The sequence below is a fragment of the Melozone crissalis genome, unplaced genomic scaffold (genome assembly GCF_028551555.1).
Source record: "Melozone crissalis strain CALT ecotype California unplaced genomic scaffold, PUWL_Pcris_2 ptg000009l_1, whole genome shotgun sequence".
NCBI lineage: Eukaryota > Metazoa > Chordata > Aves > Passeriformes > Passerellidae > Melozone > Melozone crissalis.
The window spans coordinates 12,797,715-12,818,094 of record NW_026535787.1 but is presented as its reverse complement, the minus strand read 5'-3'; the positions used below and the strand labels follow the sequence as shown (position 1 = coordinate 12,818,094).

General features: G+C 36.2%; 1 protein-coding gene across 1 annotated transcript in view; it reads left to right on the top strand.

Annotated features, from left to right (window-relative positions):
• Positions 1 to 520: 520 nt before the first annotated feature.
• TMPRSS15 (transmembrane serine protease 15) overlaps positions 521 to 20,380 on the top strand; it is a 51,483-nt gene continuing 31,623 nt past the window's right edge. Inside the window, exons 1-10 of the mRNA XM_054270231.1 lie at positions 521 to 665; positions 3,437 to 3,567; positions 3,888 to 3,955; positions 4,721 to 4,762; positions 6,976 to 7,112; positions 8,846 to 8,890; positions 12,164 to 12,251; positions 12,487 to 12,581; positions 14,618 to 14,737; positions 19,193 to 19,301. Of these exons, the coding sequence (XP_054126206.1) occupies positions 521 to 665; positions 3,437 to 3,567; positions 3,888 to 3,955; positions 4,721 to 4,762; positions 6,976 to 7,112; positions 8,846 to 8,890; positions 12,164 to 12,251; positions 12,487 to 12,581; positions 14,618 to 14,737; positions 19,193 to 19,301 (980 nt within the window). The remainder of the gene's footprint in view (positions 666 to 3,436; positions 3,568 to 3,887; positions 3,956 to 4,720; positions 4,763 to 6,975; positions 7,113 to 8,845; positions 8,891 to 12,163; positions 12,252 to 12,486; positions 12,582 to 14,617; positions 14,738 to 19,192; positions 19,302 to 20,380) is intronic.

Genomic DNA, 20,380 nt, shown 5'->3' with positions numbered 1-20,380 from the left:
GAACATGTTGCTGAGCTATGGCACATTACTAAACAATTCATTTCCCAGCACTTCCTTTATAAATGAAATTACTTTTAAAAGAACTTTCTAAGCAGAATGAGGAAAGATACAGCTTTCACTGCTGTCCTCATAATTACCTTTGTGAGGAATTATCAAAAGAAAACTGTATAAGCAATAAATTTGGCAGCAATATTTTATATTGTCACTTAAAAATATCAAATTACAAGAAATAGTGCAAATCCAGTGACCTACCTTACATTTCTGTGGGTTTGCTTGTGTTTTATCTGAGACAAGTGTCTTCAGTGCTTCCCCTCTGAGTGGATTTCTTTTCTTATTATTTGCATATCCTGTGCATGATTATGACTGCTCAGAATGTTGTAAAAACCTGTGTCAGTGAAGTTTTATGATGTAATTCATTTACAAGCAGCTCCTATAAATATCTCTTCATGTGGATTATTACTTTGCTTCTCAAGCTGTGTCTTTTGTCAGGCCTTAATTCACACAAGTTTTTGAGACAGAAATGAAGCTGAAAAAACCATCTGATGTGAAATATGTTTCTCCTAGTAGCTATGAGATTTTCTTTGCTTCTCTGCTTGCAATTTTTGTGTGTGTTTGTGTTGGACTGATTGTACTTTCTTGGTTATCAATCCAGGAGTTGGAACGAGGTAAGTGGCCAACCTTTAGCTACAGACTTCTAGGAATTTCTTAGACTTTGAATACATTGCTCTTAAAATTGTAGGGGTTTTTTTGTTTGTTTGTTTTTTTGTTGGTTTTTTTGTTTGTTTTTGGGTTTTTTGGTTTTTTGTTTTTTTATTTCATGTTATGTTTTTAATGCTGGGGGCAGGGGAAGTGGTGTTTTAGGGTTTATGTGTTTTCCTCTCCTGAAAAATGATGTGAGCAAAATAAGGGGAAACACCAAGATCTATAATCATACTCTGAAGATATATAAAATAATTTTCATGGTTTAGGCTTTGGAAAAGATCCCTAAGATGCAATCCAAGCCATAAAGCTTGGGTTATTCCCCCATATTCATCAACTAGTGAAGGTAATATGGAAAACTGAGAAATTTTACCCTTTTCTCCATGCATGAGTTTTGAATCAGAATAAAAATAATCCAGTAAAAGTCTAATAATCTCCTACAGTTTGTGGGGCCTATCCCTTGGGATATATTAATTTTTTTATTTAAAAAATATTTTTAAGTCATTTATTGGTATGAGAGAGTTCCTGCATCAGTCAGTTTATTTGCCCCAGGTAAAGTCACTCTTAGTCTTTATTCAGTGCTCTGAATGTAATGGAAGAAGTTACTGATACTCAAAGCAAACTAAATTAAAATATCAATATATATATTGATATATATTGATATATATATATTTATTTTATATATATAGACATATATATTATATATATATTGATATATACAATAGGTAGGTGGGTACGTAGGTAGGTAGATAGATAGATAGATAGATAGATAGATAGATAGAATGTTTCATGATTTTTAAATGGAATTAAAATTTTGGTTAAGAAATCATGTGTATATAAGTGAAAGGGCCACATCTGGAGGACTGCATCCTGTTCAGGGCTCCAAAATATGTGAGGGATATGGAGCTACCAGAGAGAGTCTCAAAGTGATTTTTGTTGCTGGAGAAATATTGTGCTACATTTATGATTTTGCTGCTTTCATTAGCCAAAAATCCACACTATTTCATTCTGATGGCTAAATTTTCATGAAGACTAAACTTTCTGTAAGACATTTTAAAAAAAAATAAAAACAACCAACCAAAACAATTATGTCAAAATATCATGCTTGTTCCTTCAGTTGCCATTGGTTTTGTTTCCAGATTTTAAAAACTGCACCAGCTACCAACTTTCTTACCTTTTTACCAGAATGTTATCACACTCCACTAAAATAAAAAGGTGTATTATTGAATGTAGATACAGGCTTTTATTTAATGATTTTGTTTTTAGAAGAAAAATAGGAAAATATTTTTTAAAATATTATTAGAACATATTTTTAAATATAGTTGGTATATAATTTTAAAAGGCTTTTGCTATTTAGAAATATTTTTAAACAGATTTGCAATTATTTTAAAGACGAGCCTTCAAAGAAGCTCAAAGCAGTCTGCTAGTATTAGTTGATATTCAGTTGGTGTCACTATGCTATGCCTTCCATAATAAACTGTTCATTGTAGTATTTATTGCTTATCTGCTGTTATGATTCAGTTATTAAATTTATTAGAAATGCCTCTGCCCAAATTAACGTGCAAATGAGTCCGTATGCCAAAGTCAATAGTGTGGGTTTTATGTAAAAGTAAACAAGAGAGAGATAAAAAGGAAGAAATAGAAAAGAGGGGCTTAGGAGGGGGGAGTAAGGTGGAGAAAGATTAAGTAGAAAATATCAACTCCATGGATCCTGATGGCGTCTTGATGATCTTCTTGGTGGTGAGAGTTTCTTGAAAAACACAGAATCCAGTGGATGAATGTACATCTGGGCCAGGTAGGAATGCCCAGGTTCCTGTTAGGAGGTGTCTTCAGGGAGGAGAGGGCTTTGGTGGTCACAGCCTCTTTATGCAGTTTTGCCATAATGGACAAAACTCCTTTATAACCATGTTTAAGCCATAAAGGATAATATTTCAGTCTCTGACATCTGTTTTTGTCTTAAAACTTGCTTTAATGTTAATGCCTTCAAACACAACCTAAAATACCACTGGTACTGCTGCCAGTAAGAAAAGGCATTTCCTATCAATCAACTTTAATTCAGATATTTTCTGAGAACTTCCAGTGTGTTACACAGTGAAGAAATATTTTTTTAATGTATAATGAATTCCTTTATGTATACCTCATGTCCTGTAGCATATTAAAATCAAGATTAAGTTTGCAGCAAGGATCAGTTGTCTAATTTCTTTATAAATTCTCCCAGAATTTCATGTGTGTATTAGTGAGAAAGGTCAGGTCAAAAATAATTTCACTATTCTGACACTGGATGTTTCCAGTGCTGTCATCAAAAACAGTTTACACATATAAAAAAGGGCAAAAATACATAAAGTGTGAGGCAATAATTCATAATATTTTTTTATCCAGAACATACAAAATACTCATAATTCACTATTTGCCTTCCCATTTATCTCTGTCCCTTGTGTTAGACAGAACTGGGCATATCATTGTATCCTTTATGCACTCACAGTATTCCAGGAAAACAGCATCTAAAACAAAACTGAAAGTAATGAGAGCTAAGGGCAAATAGAATTCATAAAAATATGATTACCAATAACACTATCGTAAACATTAAAAAGTCTTTTTTTTCTAGGCAGAACATCTCTGATCAAAAAATTAAAACCTAGAAATTATTGTATTGATGATCTGTGTGAAATAAAATCTAATGTAATATTTTTCATTTATTTCTATATAATTAAAACACCTTTTTATTTTCATTATCTAGTTGAATCAGAGGGAATTACTCATAGCTATACGGGAATATTAAAAATAGTCTCTGGCACGTCTTTCACTTCAACCTTACAAAACAGTTCCTCAGCTGATTTCAAAGTCCTTGCCTTTGATGTCGAAAAATTGGTAAGAACCTATCAGCTTGTGGTTTATTCAAGACTATTTGTAGGTACATTAATTCCTTACCATTAACTGCTGTTGATATTTTTTCTTTCCAAAAAACGGTTATTTCAGGTCCTCCTAAGCCTGGTCAGAACCCAATATGTTCCTTATTTGAGAAAATCAATGAATCATCAAACAAATACTTTGTTTCTGTAGTCTAGAAAAAGTTATTTAGTACTGAAACCATGATTATACTGTGAGAACGTGTATATTTATATTTATATTTATATTTATTTACTTTTTAAAATTATTGTATTCGTTGAAGATTTCTCTTTTTTATATAGATACAAGATATCTTTCACAAAAGTGATCTGAAACACAAGTTTGAGAGATGTGAAATCTCCCAATTCAGGTAGGTACAGCTTAATTTAACTTTGAAAATAAATGTCAAAAGTCCTTACTTAGATATTTCTCTCAGAAGTATTTACCTTGATTATCAAGACATCCTTGGAAACCTCCTATGTTATGCCTTTTACATCTAACATCTTCCAGCGTGCTCAGTTTGACACCAGTGTGTTTCCTTGGGTGAAATTCCCTGCCTCGACCAAACCAGTAAGGCTGAGCCCTAACACCCACTCAGAAAAATTCCACATTTCAAAGAACTGCTGAATTATTTTTTTGCCAAGGTGCTGTTCACAGGGATGCTGATCCTTGCCATCTAGAGTAAATTTCAGGTTAGAGATCTCCTGGCCTAAGCCTGGAGGCTCAGGCACTGATATGTCCCTGTGATCCACTTAATTCACATTCCTTAGGGCTTTAACAAGTAAGGCTGTCACTTGACACCAGGAAAAACTGCAGCCTCTGTGTCCTAAAGATTCCATAAATTTGGTACACTGAGATCTGCTTCATTTGGTAAAGCTCATTTTCAATATTCTGAGGTGTTGGTTGTCCTCCTGAAGACCTGCTGACAAAAGTTATACAGCCAGGTCTGTGCTGTTAATTCCTTCTTCACTACTCTTAATAAGGTTCTGATTCAGCAAAACACCTGTAACACTGTCTCTCATTATTCCACAATTCCAGGATGTGTTCCCATCCTGTCAAAGCATTCTAGTCTCAATGGGAACCATGTGGTGTTGGTTGTGTTTTTTCTTTTTTATTGGTGATTCTTTTTCTACAGGAAATCGGAAGATGGCCATGGCAGATTGACATCAGAGACCAGGTAATTGTATATAATAAAGTTTACTTAAAATATAGGCAAGAGACAATGATACTACTAATTTAGACAGCTCTTCTGTGAACTGTGAATAGATTTTAAAAAAGCAAAACCCAAACATTTTTAGAATTTAGATAAGGCCCTCTAAAGAGGATGAAGCTTCAAGACATCTTTTCTCTTAAAACTTCCTTTAGGATTAGAGTTTAAAAAGGTGATAGTCTCTGGGACTGTCGATTTAGAAAGAAAAATGAAGAGTGAGAAAGGCAAGAAACTATCTAGAAAAGAAAAGACATAGGTTTGTGCTGAGTTTGTTCATGTAAAACTGCTTAAACTGAGGTCAGATCTCATGTCACTACCAGTAACTCAAGTTTTAAATCAAGAGAAGTCTAATGACACACTGTGATAGGCAAGAACAAAACAGAGGATAAAACATTGACTCTAGCAGAACTGAAGAACCCTGGGAAATGAATGGTATAACTTGCTGTCTCATAGGTGAACCCAGAAAATTAAAGTACACATTACATGAAAACAGATCAATAGTTTTGTGCTACCACATGTTCTTGTGGTATCAGTGTAAGTACATAAAGTTGATAAATATGTAGAGGAGATTAGTTTATTTGAATGATTGTCCTTGAAAAAAAAAACCACAAACAAGATATTGGGATATTATCTGACCATGAATATCAATAAGTAATGGGAAGCAGATTAATATTGGAGCAATCTTTTGACTGGACTAGTGAGGACATAACCCTATTAGCTAGAAAGCAGAGTATGATCACTTTATGAAGGGTTATATAACATAAAGGGAATGGACTGCACAGCAGCAGCAACACTTCCAAAGTGCTGTCCTTGTAGGTAGATCCACTCAGGAAATTTGGGTTCTGCACAAAGAAAGGGACTATTCTCATCAAAATCTGGGCATCAAACATGGAGACATCTCTGAGGGGTTTGTTCAAGGCTGCCTTTGTAAGTGCTGGGTTTTTAGTTTTCTCATCTGGTCAATTTAGACACCTTTTAGGAGGAGACCAATTATGCCAAAGGACAGCTTATTTCTTTCTATCAACCAAAATGGGAATCTTGATATCTGCACTGTAAATAACTCTGTTGGCAGAACTCATCCCACCACTGTATCTTGACACAACAATCATAGAAACTGCAGAAAATCTGCTGGGTTTGAACCTTGGATCTTGTTTTTAATACAACAGTAAGGATCTACTTTAACTTCTCCATCTAATAACTTTGTCTCGGGCTTTACTTTCTTTTCATTTAAAAAGTGTTTACCCCTTCAGGCAATCTGCTTGGCATTTCACCCTTGAAACGCTGCTGCTGAGTCACAAGGAGAGCAATAAAAGCTTTTGTTTGCTCAGCATGGCCTAGAGGTTATCAGAAATAAGCAAGAAGGAGAGCTTTTCTGCATATTGCAAACTACAAACTATGCTCAGCAAAATGACAAATCACAGGATTAATCACTCCTTACAAAGAGCACTACTGAGTCAGTTGCAAGTGGGTAGTTTAAGGATAAAAAAGTTTACATCTAAATTTAAGTAAAGGAGAAAGTGTTTGTCTTTGGCAAGTGTCATACTTTGATATTACCTTACTCTAGCTGCAAGCATAAAACTTCATAATAGTGTCTGGAAAGGATGGAGAGAACAAACAAAACACTCTGGATAAAAATCATAGAAGTTAAATGCAGTTTAACCACAATTTCTAAATATCTGTGTTTTCAGCCATCATTGTTTCCTTGTGAGAATCCAGGCGATCACAGAGCAGATCTGCAAAAATGCAGCATCCACAGATTTGCTTTATAAAAGAGATCACTTTGTATTATATTTTGCCATATTATACAATTTTCATAATACTTCCAGGTTCACCTTCAATATTTTAGGGCTAAAACTAACAGACCTGTTGAACAACCGTAAAGCTAAATCTTTAGTTTTCAGCTCTATTGCAGCAATTGAAATGAAATTGTCTTGTAAGGTTTTTTCTGATTGTGAGAGTAAGAGTAGATAAAGAAAAAACAAAGTTTCTCCAAGATTCAAACTGACCTGATGATTAAGAGATGTTTCTTTATATCATCTTTGCCAGCCAATATTTAAAAATCAATCTGCCTTTGCCATTGGAACCAGAGTTAGAATGAAATATTGTCTAGATGATGTTGCATAGCAGATTTTTTTCATCAGTTTAAATAACTAATTAATTTCTCTGTTTTGTATTGCTAGTGTGGTTGTGATCCTCACCCTTTATTTTACCCGGATGGCAACAGCTGAGAAAATAAAAAATGAGCTGGTTTTGGGTGTCACTGCAAATAACCCTACCGAGACTTTGAAAATTGATGTGAACAGCATACAAATCACAGGTAATATTAGAAAGGGGGTTTTTTGAGGTTTTTATTGCCTTTTTTTTTGTTTGGGTTTTTGTTTGTTTTTTTGGGGTTTTTTTTGGTTTTAATTCTAAAAATGCCTCAGAACTACAGGTAGCAGGAAAGGAAAGTTTTGTCTCCCAGACAGTAATTGGATTGTTACTTTTCCAACATTCCATAACTTTCAGTAGCAGCTTAAAGAAGAATTTACAACCTTTTCTACTGGAAAGTATGACCAGCATTGTGTACATTCCCTAAGGAGGGAGTAAAGGGCAAGGTAGCGGTTTCCCCGTGAAAACCACTCAATTTCACTTCTTAAGAAGCATAATGTTTGTAATTTTTAGCCCTCTAATTAAAGCAATTAAGCCCCAAACGTTGTTTCATAAGTAAATAGAGTTACAATTTTATTCTGCTAAAGAATGAGAGAAGGGCTCAGAGTGGCAGTGAGTAAAGGCTCATTTGCTGAAAAATATGTCCTGTAGAAAAACAAACTGCTTTGGGAGCAGTGCACCCAGGGAACTGGCTCCATATTCCTGTAGAACCTAGATAAATATACATGGTGGAGAAAGGAACAGGGCTTTGAGGACTAGGTAGCTTTAAATTCTGCAAATATACAGATATTTTATGTAAGTACTAGAAAATATACCAAAGTCTAAATGGAAGCCCTTCAAGATCAGTGAGAATCCTTTTTTTTTTACCTGAATAAACCTTCAAAACAGCCCTTCACTGAGGATGAGGTTAAAAAACAATCTGAATTCTTTGAAGCAGAAGTTGGTAAGCTGACATTTGAAGACCTGCTGGAGTTACTACTAAGTAAAAACTGAGGAGTGGCAATCTGCTGTGCCATGTCTCTTAATCTATACTAAAAGCTGCATTTTTTGCTAAGTACTTCAAATATTCAAAGGCTAAATTCAGAGTCTGGGCATATTTAGTTCTCTTTACTGCTTGTTTATTACCAATTACCACACAACACTGTGGAAATTGATTGCTCATTTTACTTCAGAAATGCCACCAAAAAAAAAAAATTAAGAGCCTCTTAAAAGGTTCATCCACTGATGAACTTTGAAGTAGTCAAACTTTTACTGCTGTGGTTCATTAAAATGCCTCTTTTCTCATGAGAAATCACCTGTCCATTCTACCAGGAGTGCTTCAATGAAATAATTGTAGCTAATTAAAAATCACAATCATATGAGGCACTTATGAATGGTGTATTTCAATATGTTCTGCTAGAGTCATTCCTATTTCAGAGAGGGAGAGAGGTGTCACACAGGCATGGCTTGCTTGAAGTGAGTTTTCACAGCGATTAAAAGTAACTTTCCTTCTAGTAAACTATGCCAGGTCAATTTTAACTCATTCATCTCTTCTAAATACTGTTCTCTAAGACACAGGTGCTCTGCAAATCTGTATAGAATAAAAAGCCTTGAGAGAGATTTTCCAGGTGAAGACATTTTATGTGCAATACAATCAATAGGGATTGAGGATTGAAAGGAACTGCGGTGGCTTTGAAACCTCATAGCTCCAACTCATTTTTGGGATCTTTCTTCCTTGGGAAGGTCATGGAGTTTGAGAAAAGATTGGGAACAGACTGAGGCAAAAGGAGGGAAGCAGGACACTGACAGTGGTTCAGTGAGAAATAGTCATGGCTGATTTCTTTTTAATCTTTATTTCTGTCATCTAAAACTGGACTCTGTGCTATAAAAGAAGCTTATAATGAACTTGTTTTCTTCCAGTAGCTGCTGAAAATCCTACTACAACAACACCTTTAACCTCATCAGGTCAGTATCTTTCTCAAAGCAGGCACTAATTTTTGTTACCAATACAAGATTAAGGAAAACAAGAATTGCTGTTCAGCTCACCTAACTTAGTAAATCTGCACTGGTTGCAGCTGGGGCTTGACTGCCAGGGTCCATTCAGTGATAATTAACTGCTTTCACCATTTCGGAGTATTTGAGAGAGCACTGAGTGATCTGTAGTCTGTACAAAATCTGTAGGAGCTTAATTAGAGTATCAAACCAAAACTGAGTCTCCATTAACCAGCTGAGCTGCAAGCTGAAGATTTTGCAGATTTGGGGAGGTAGATCAGGCTGGGGAGTCCTGCTCTCATGTTGTGGTTATTGATTTACTAAGCAATGTTGAGAGACAGATTTTCTTCCACTATCCCTGGAAGTTTTACAGTGATAAAACACGAAGCAGACAAAATTAGTCTCACAAAGCTGCCAAAAGTCAGCAAGAGAGATAAACAATGCAGTAAGTGTTTTATAGCACAAGGTGCAGGTAGTCACACACAAACTGCATTCAAATTATCACACACAAACTCTCCAGGGCACAGGGTACCAGAGCAGAAGCTAAACAACTGCCCCTATAAATATAGGAGACAAGTGTTTATTGATATTCTGATTACAGCCACGGTGATGGAAAAGTTACTGTTAGTCTGGTTACAGGCCTACCAACGTGTATAGTCCAAAGTGTGCAAGTACTGTGTCTATTCCCAAAGATACAGTTTAAACTGCTAACATTCGGTTTTTCCCTATCTGTCCCTTCCTCTGGCATGCTATCTTAATGCTCCCCTGCTCCTAAGTTCAATGTTGCTAATCATCCTCAAGCAAAATTTGGAGACTGGGGGAGGTTCCTAAGCAAAGGGGAAGGGAGTTGGGAATTGTCAGCACCCAAGGCTGGAATGGCAACAATACTCCTGGTGTGAATTTCTTCTCCCTTGGCCTTGGGTCTGCTTGAGGTCACTTTTGTATTTTTTGTTAATATTTCCCGCTTCCTTGTTCTTTATATTTCAGTCCAAATGACACAAAATACTCACATTTTACCATACCAGGTACATTTACACCTGTTGGATGCAGGGTTATGGCTCTGCTGACCCTAAAAGCATCCTTTGCCATTGCCATCTCAACCTGTTACTTTAGTGAGATTTTCTAGTAATTGTGCTTATATCACTGCTGTTTCTGTCACTGTCTTGTGTTTTCCTTTTTGCTGTCAACTTGTGCATGCACTTTTGGGAACATCTGTAGCAACCACAATTTTTCAGCAGTTTTCAAGAGGCAGTTCCCTGATAACTGTTTTCTTAGAACTGTTTGCTCCTGCATGCATGTATGTTTTATGTCTTGGAATGTTTAATTCCTTCTAAATTGGTTATCCTGTAGTAAATGTATAGACAGATATGTTAGTATAAATATATATATATATGTGTGTGTATATATATATGTATATATGTGTGTTTGTGTCTCTTTGAAAACCTGTGATGGTATGAATTAAGCTTTTTTTTCTCTGCAGTAACTGTGAGAACAGTCCAGCTATTCACTGCTCTTCTCTCTCTCTGCCAAAGAAATTGAATCCCTAAATTTGCTGACACAGAATGCACCATAACCAGAATGGCCCAGTTCAGCTTAATAGTATTTATTAAATAAGCAGTTTTTGATCAAAAATTGGTGGGAAATCCTCCTGGAAATTTGTGCACTAGGTCTGGGAGAGCAGGAATACCTAACAAAAGTAAGTTGGTGATGGCCAGTGGTCAGCAGCTTCTTCCCACAAAAGTATAGAGAAATCCTCACTGCATCTTCCACTTTATTCCTTCAGGCCCCTCATCCTATAAACTGAGGTACAGGACCCAGTACCTGCAGTGACTTGGGAATTGTTTTCAGTCAAAGACATCATTATTCTACTCACATATTTGAGTCTTAATTTAGAAAGTAGAAATAGTAATAGTAGTAAACAGAGTAGTAGTTTTAGTAATAATAGTAATATAAAATAGTAATAGAAATAGTAAACAGAGATGCTAAAGCAAATTCAGAGAGGAAAAGAAAAAAGACTGTTTGGGAGCTGGAAACGCCAGGTGCATCCTCAATGAAGTGGAACTTCTTTTGGAGCAATCAAAATTACACATTCCATTTTTCCAGAATGTTTTGCAGTTCACAATAACTAATACAAATCTGCTTATTTACCCAGGCATTTGTTCATGTGTAAACATGTACACCCACAATGTGTATATATATATACATCTGTATGTAAATAGACAAACACAGTATAGGTTTTAGGTTCCTAATTGATTTGTAGAGCAATTTTATTTGTCAGAAAATCTATGTTTATCTTTTAGTACTAATGCTGAAGTTGTCATAACTTTCCATGTTTCAACGATCCCATGAGTTTCATTACAATTTCCCTGGCACCAACTTCAGGTCAGAACTTTTACAGGGGAGGACAAGAAAGAATTGCTCCTATTTTAAAGGGGGGAAGATGGAAGGAGGAAAGGAATCTTTTGAAGTTATTGAAACACTTGGGTTTCACGTAATTTTTTCTTATGTTTATTGTGACACTGGAACTTCAGAACCAAGCCACTCAAGCTGGCACTACCTGGAGTGTGGAGAGCTTTTTTTTTTTGCTTTTTTTTCTTTAATATCTGCAATAATGCAGCTAAAATAATAAAAGCAGATTGACTGCTGCTTAATTCTGCCCAAGCAACCACAGAGGTGTTCCCAGAGAAGAAGTAGAGTTCTGACTTTGGGTTGTGTTTGTCCAGGTTCAGGAGAAATCACCACAATCAAGCCCTCAACAACAGTGGGTGAGTAATTCTGTGTGTGGAGGAGCAGGGAGGGGACAAGGAGTAGAATTCTAACAAACTTTGTGTTTGTCCAGGTTCAGGACAGCTGAAGGGTTCAGGAGCAGGGAGAGGACAATAAGTAGAGTTCTAACCTTGGGTTGTGTTTGTCCAGGTTCAGGACAAATCACCACAAGCAAGCCCTCAACAACAGTGGGTGAGTATCTCTGTGTGTGTGGAGGAGCAGGGAGGTTCCACAGAGCAATCCGAAACTGCAAAATTGCACTGCTCATGTGCAGCCTTTCCTCACAGCATTCAATCCTTTTATTCCATTCCTGAATATATATATAAATATATATATATATACATCTGTATGTAAATAGACAAACATTAGGTAGGTTTGAGGCTCCTAATTTATTTGTAGAGCAATTTTATTTGTCAGAAAATGAACCTTTACCTTTTAGTACTAATGCTGAAATTGCCATAACTTTTCTTGTTTCAACAGATCCCACGAGTTTCATTGCAAGTTCCCTGACACCAACTCCAGGTGAGAACTTTACAGGGGAAGACAAGAAAGAATTGCTCCTCTTTTGGTGGGGAGAAAGTGGAAGGAGGAAAAGACTCTTTTGAAGTTACTGAAACATTGGGTTTCACATAATTTTTTCTTATGCTTATTGTGACACTGGAGCTTCAGGACCAAGCCACTCAAGCTGGCACTACCTGGAGTGTGGGGAGCTTTTCTTTTTCTTTTTTTTCTTTAATATCTGCAATAATGCAGCTATAAAAGCAGATTGGTTGCTGCTTAATTCTGCCCATGCAACCACAAAGGTGCTCCCAGAGAGCAAGAAGTAGAGTTCTAACCTTGGGTTGTGTTTGTTCAGGTTCAGGACAACTCACCACAATCAAGCCCTCAACAACAGTGGGTGAGTAACTGTGTTTGGAGGAGCAGGGAGGGGACAAGGAGTAGAATTCTAACCTTGGGTTGTGTTTGTCCAGGTTCAGGACAGCTCACCAGAAGCAAGCCCTCAACAACAGTGGGTGAGTATCTCTGTGTGTGTGGAGGATATGCAGGGAGGTTCCACAGAGCAATCTGAAACTGCAAAATTGCACTGCTCATGTGCAGACTCTTCCTCACAGCATTCAATCCTTGTATTCCATTCCTGAAAATTCAGGATATGCAGGTTTGCCTTAGACCAAGGAGACCTCCTCAAGGAGAAGGGACTTCTAAGACTGTACATGCTACAAAAATGCTGCATGTGTTATGCATGTTGATGCACACATTGGCACTAATAGTAACTGCTCTTTTTTTAAAATTCATATTCTTTTTTTTTTACTTTTATGAGGAAAATAAAATAAGCAAACTGATAGCAAAGTGTGACTTCCAATGGACAGAAAGCTGAAGATGTTTGAGTCTTTGAAAACATTCTCCAGCCTTCTTATATAGTGAAATATATATGATTTCTGCAAACAGTCTAATGTGTTCAAGTCTTATGTGTTTACTGCCCTTATTTAATTGAATGTAACACTTACAGCACAATTTAGGGTAATTTGCCATTTAAAAGAGGAGTCATAATGTTTAAGCAGGAAAAGTTGATTTCTTTCAATCCAGGAGGTGGCAGTGCTGTTTAGTTTTCTGAGTTGAATAAACGAAGGATTTATCAGGTTGTGTGTAAACAATGATTTCTTTCCTGATGGGCTTGTGCAAAATCTCTTCCTGGGTTATTGGTTGGAATTTTTGCTCTGGGTCTAGAATGCTCAGTTTTGTCTCTGCTCATCTGTGGAGATTCATTCACTGGCCCTGTGTCACCTCCAACACTTTACTGGAGGATGTTTGGTTCATTTTAATTTCCAGTTGGATGCAAAAGGGTAAATCTTGTGGCTTTGTGACGTTTGCATTGCCAACACTGAGAATGTTTTGTAAAGCACTTTGAGGTGCTGCAATACATCCACACCAATGGCAGTCTGGGACACACAGTACAGTATCATATTTAATGTGATTACAGAACTAACAGCTCTATAAAAAAAATGAAAAAGATGAAATTTTACAGATTACTATTCTTCCTTCTTGCATCAGAAATGCTGACCTTTTTCTGTAAGCATTTATTGAAGTAGAGACAAGGAACTGTGTGAATAGTTCTATAGAATTTAATGCAAATTTAACAATTTTCAAATCAGTAGTTCTCCAAAGCTTAGTTTAGCTGCATGTTTCTGTTCACTTTAATAGGACCTACTTCAATTCTAAAGATATCTAGGACCAAAACCCTCTAAAGACTAAGAGTTTGTTTGCAGTAGATGAACATTTATGCTCTAGAAAAAGACTATTAGTAGGACCTACAATTTCAAGGATCTGCCCATTTATTTTTCTAACAGAAATTTGCTCTTAACTTACACATTTAATTTGTAAATCTGAACAGAATATGGTTTCTGATAATTCTGGTGCTTAAGAATCTAAAGGCTCTTTTTTTTAGGATATGCTGGTTAAAAAATCAGATTTCTTAGCATGATGAGGTGCAACATTATGAAGTGTTAAAGCTGAAGAAATCAATTAAATTCTATTTACCTAAACCCAGAGATTATTCACTGTTATTTAAAGCAAAGAACAATTTTCTCACATTATATGAACACAAGAAATTGGGAAGTGTCATTCATTATATTGCATAAAGTAGGTTATTTGTGTAAAGGGGGAAAAAAAAAGGAATTCACAGACATTTTCTTCCAGCCTTGCTTCAAGCTTGGTTTCAAAACATATTTCACTTCTGAGAACTCTCTCCATTCTCTGCCAAATTTATCTTTTTAGTATGTGATATTTCATTCCAGGCTTCTAAAAATGCAGTTTTGTAAAACACAATAGAGTGGTTGATTTGATTTGTGGTAAAGCAAGCAGAGGTAAGTCAATTTTCCTTTGTAGTGAGGCTGCATTACTGTTGTGCTGTTATTGCTCTCATCCTTATTATTCCAGCTGAGTGTTTGCTGCCTGCTGAACTCTGTGCTGATGGTGCAACCTGTATTAGTGAAGAATTCTTTTGTGATGGAGTCTTGAACTGCCCAGATGGTTCAGATGAATCTGAAAATAGATGTGGTAAGAATGTAAACTCCTGTAAATCAGTCTTTTTACACATGCTTAACACTGTCAGTTGTTTGTAAATAGTTCATGGGCAGTAAACTGCACAGTGAAGCCCAAATCAATTCTATTAAACATAATAATGAATGATTTTTATAATATTTATCTTGCAAGAGGAAACAATGTTCTGTAAAATTCTCACTAATGAAGCATATATGCTTAATAAATAATGAATATTAGAGTCTTTCTGTTTTAATATAAAGTTATACATGACCATGTTCTCAGGGGTCTGAGGGTGAGGGAAGAGATGAGGATCTGACTCCATGTTTCAGAAGGCTTGATTTATTATTTTATGATATATATTATGTTAAAACTACACTAAAAGAATAGAAGAAATTATTTCATCAGAAGGCTAGCTAAGAATAGAAAAGAAGGAATGATAACAAAAGCTTGTGTTTCGGACAGAGTCCGAGCCAGCTGGACTGTGATTGGCCATTAATTACAAACATCCAACATGGGCCAATCACAGATGCACCTGTTGCATTCCACAGCAGCAGATAATCAATGTTTACATTTTGTTCCTGAGGCCTTTCAGCTTCTCAGGAGGAAAAATCTCCTAAGGAAAGGATTTTTCAGAAAATACCATGGCTACAGTTACACATTTGTTGCTTCTGTAGAAATATTACTAACATAAATCCTATGCAAATTACAAAATAATATACAAATTTAATGTGAAGATTTGCATCAGTGATATCAAAGAGTGTTCAGACCAGATGACCTATACAGGTCCCATTCAACCTCAGCCCATCTGTGATTCTATGAAATTCCAGACCTGAAACCTCACTGGAATTTAACAAAAAGAGCTTTTATCCTTCTGTGCCAGTCAGATTGTTTGCCTTTGTCTTATCTTTGAGTACTGTGTCCATTTCTGGCCCACTCACTACAAAAGGGACATTGAGGGACTGGAGAGGGTCCATGGAAGGGCAATAAAATTGCAGAATAATCCATGTGAGGAGCTAGGAGGCCTCAGCCTGGAGAAAAGGCAGCTCAGGGATCAACTTCTCACTCTGCACAACTCCCTGACAGCAAGATGGAGCCAGGGCAGGTCGAACCAGTGACAGGACAAGAGGAAATGGCCTCAAGCTGTGCCAGGGGCAATTCAGATTGGACATCGGGAAGAATTTCTTCACAGAAATGGTTGTCCAGCATTGGAATGGGCTGCCCAAGGAGGCTGCCCAATTTTTCCGCATCTTTATTGTTTCACATTTGTCCCATTCCTAGAAACTTAATATGGTCACATGAAATCTAAAATTGTTTAGATTTGCAGAATTTCTTTAGAGTTTCACAATGAGATTTATGACCAATTCATAATTCATTCTACAAGTGCTCCTTCATATAAAAGGAGTTGCTGTCCTCTAAAAAACTTGGTTTGTTTTTCATCTGGATTGTTATTCCCTCTAGTATTTCTGATTTCATAATGTCAATGGTTTAAAAATATAGGATTAAAAAGTGAATTTTAGTCATCTCTTTCCTGCATTAGAAAGAATTCAGTGAAATCTCAGATTCTCAGAAGAGATACAGGCAACCAAACACCCTTTTTTTTTTGTTTGTTTTATTGATTAAAATTATCTTGAAAGGTTTCTTTCTGGCTCTGCAATGCAGTGCAGTAACAAAAGGCTTCGCAAAAGTACAGCTAGCAATTTCAGTGAAAGGGCCTCTAGAGAAATGTGAAGTCTGAGCAGCAGCCACTAATAATGAATGACTGGCATTGCTGTAAAGCAGCCACGTAGGGGTACAGAAAGGGAGACTGGAGGCTGATCCCAGGAGGGGTTTCTGCAGACTCTTTGCAGTTATTATATGTCTAGACTATCATTTTTGTGATTACTCACCTCACAGCATCACTACAGCACTGAGAGATTAATCACAAAGTAATGGACTGGCCTTTGGCAGAGGAAGATGCTGTCAAGTGAAATATGTGGGCTGGGTTTGACCAGTTTGGGGAGCTTCTCCCTCGAATTCAAGGCTAACAGGATGAAGCCCTCCTAATGTCCCATGTATGGAACAGAATTAAATAGAAGTGGACAGCAGGATACATACTGGGGAAAGAGTAGAAGTGGCTCTTTCAAAGGATATCCCCTGTCTCCTTAGGAGAACAAGTGCAGCTTTTCTTTGGGCTCCAGGATGAGGCAAATATGTAATGACTTCCATGCCCATCCATCTTTGACCACAGCTGCTTTCTCCCTGCAAGGAGGAAGCACTGGGAGGTTCTCTAGGGAAAAAGGACCAGTCTCTGCTGTCTTCCTGCTCATTCCTAACACTAAGCACTGAATATTGCTAGTTTAACTAAGGACCTGTTTGAATTTACTCACTGTCTCTTAAGAGATTAGGAAAAAATGAAAGAGAACAATAAGATAAGAACAATCATAATAATAGGGGGCTGGAGCATCTCTCTTATGAGGAAAGGCTGAGGGAGCTGGGGCTGTTCAGCCTTGAGAAGAGATGAGTGAGAGGGAACTTCATCAGTGTCTGTCAGTGCCTGCAGGAGGGGTCAGAGCAGGGACCAGGCTCTGCTCAGTGGGGCCCAGCAATGGGACAAGGGGCAGTGGGCAGGAATGGACGCACAGGAAGTTCCACCTGAACATGAGGAAGAAATTCTTCACTGTGCAGTGGCCAAACACTGGAACAGATCAGACAGAGAGGCTGTGGAGTGTCCCTCACTGGAGACATTCCAGAACCATCTGGACACAAGCCTGTGCCATGTGCTCTGGGATGATCCTGCTTGAGCAGGGAGGTTGGATCCATTGTAGTCCCTTCCAACCAGATCCATTCTGTGATTCCAAGAGAAATGAATGAGCAAACAGTTGTCATTGATTTTATTAGACAAGTATGCCTATCTTTTTTATTATTGTCCATCCTATGAGACTCCTTTTAGATCAGATTATGTCTTACTTGTTAACAGCACCACTTTTTTCTAATCTTCACTGATAGCAAGCTCAAGAACAATCAGTTCTTCTCACACTGATTTTCTTCTTCTCATTGGTAAGGACAGGAAACATGTGAATTAATGTGGAGAAAAAAAGTACTTCTATACCAATACCCAGCTCTAATGCTAATATAGAATAATAATTATCATTCATGGACCTTTTCTCTCTATGTGCTTAAAATCTTGTGTTCTGTTTTCCTCTCAAAGATTGCAAAAGGGAATATGTTTCTATTTCAGCTCATGCATTAGGTATGTTGGCAAAGCTCATTCTGCACAATCTTTATTTATGGTGTACGGCTGCATGAAACAAAGCTTGACTTTTATTTTGTGTTTGCTACAGTGATAGGCAGAAAGAGTTTTGCACTTATAAAATCAACACACAAGGAGGCCCAATTTATTAGTTTATATATAATTTCCCAGAGGAAGACTATGCTCAATAAAATTCCCATTTAATTTTCAATATGCTTGGTTATTCATAATTTGGACTGTCATTATAGGTATGGTTTCATTTCTGAAATTAATTAAAAGCTCTGTATAATTTCTGATCAGCTGCCTCAAACTGATGAACTTGTCCTTTCCTCTCCAGATAATCATGTGTGGTATTGATTTTATCTTTGTGTGAAACCACTATGATACTTTTTGAACAACTGAAGAAAAAACATTATTAGACAGATTCTAATATAATGTTCAAGAGATGAAGCAAAACCTTCAGCAGTTCCTCAGTGTCTGCTGATATACAAATCTCTACGTGAATTATCATTTCCAATCTTGCTGAGGCTTAAAAATACTTTTTTTTCCCCTATTTTTTAAGTGAAGAACTTTCATAAAATAGAATACCAACACCAAGGAAAAAAACTATTGAAAGCCCTTTGAAAAAATAGATGATGATAAATGACATTTACCTCAGCTGAATGAATTCAATAGCTGGCAGGAAACCTGGGACATCCACTTATCTCTTCGAGTACTCAGTAATATATAAGGCAAGGAACCAGGAAGCTTATAAAAGTAGAGATAACAATAGTCAACCTTGTTCCCTTTTGCTTTTATTCCTGTGATATCAAATTTTCTCTGGTAGTGCAAACACAGATTTCTGATTTAAAGTAGTTGTAGATAAGAACTGGTAAGGCAAGATCCTGCTTTTTTATAAAAGTATAGAGTAAAATGAAAGTATTGGATTAGCTAAATCCATTTGCTGTTTTTGAATTATTTGGATTGGTTTAGACTAGTTTGGATTAGTTGGATTGTGTCAAATTTAAAAATGAATTTTCTGTACTGCTTTTCTTCTCCTATAGTACTTTGAGATCAAACAGTGATAAGCATTAGAAATGGGAATAAATTGATATTGTATTTTATTTTGTCTTCCTATTGTTGCTTACAAAGCAGTTACAAGGTAATCCATGTAAATCAATATCCAGGGTCACCCACATTTTGGCTCTGATTCTGTTTTTCAAATGTCATTCTGACAAATGCTCTTCATTATATCTTTACAGCTGCAGTTTGTGATGGACAATTCATGTTGACTGGCTCCTCTGGGTTTTTTCACTCTATGAATTATCCAAAGCCATATAATGAAAACATTGTTTGCAAATGGATAGTAGTGTAAGCCATTTTCCAATAATTTTGTACCTAACATTTTTGTTGATTATGAGGTGATCTTATTTCCTGCACAATAGTCTTATGTCATTTGCTTTTATTCCCAAATACCCCAGTATAGAAAATATGTACTATCATTTTCTCCTTTCTGTTTATGTGACTTTTCTTTAAAAACCTTCATGCATGAGCTCCATAACTATATCAATAATTTTTCCACTTACAAAAATTCTTTGGTACAATTTTGAGAAATCTTGTGTGTTATATACATCCAGAGGAACATAAGTGTAAGTTTAAAATAAATCACATAACTCAAAATAATTGCAGGATTTTTTCCCCCCCGAAGGATTATATTAAGTAGTGGCCTTCAGATAATGGCTTTATATGATGTAATTCTTATTTAACAGAGTTTTCAAGAATTCCCTTGTCGCTTAGGTGTAAAGGTTCCATATGTGAATTAAGAGTACCTGTGTGCCCATGTAATTTAGAAATATGTTTTAGAATTATAAAGATATTATATTATATTATATTATATTATATTATATTATATTATATTATATTATATTATTTTTACATAATAGCACCAAATGCCTCTTAAGCCTCAGGAACAAGAAGTAGAATTTTTTTTTTTTTTTTTTTTTATCAAGGATGTATACCTACAGACAACTCTTTTATTTTGACTCTCTAAGTCCAGTTCTTAGGACAGGGAGAAAAAATATAGCCACACTATATGATAAATCTCATCCAAAAGTACATATCAAAAAAAAAAAATTGGATGATCACACGTTAGACAGTCCTAAAAATCTCTCCTATGACTGCCAATTTAGAAGTTACTGCTTTGAAAGGCAGTAATTCTTATTATGGTTTCATAATAATGGCTGCTCTTTGACTCTGAGAAGTATTAATTTGGCAGAAGATTTCAAAGGAGATTAAGAAATTGCCTTTAAAACTGCAAAAGGTTTGAGCTTCTCATTCCAAAGGCTCCTTTGAAAGTGCTAAGCTTTGATTTTGTTCAGAACTTTCATCTTTACCCTGAAATTGTAGTTTTCCTTCTGTTTAGCACATTTTTTCTTTCTCATCTTCAGTGG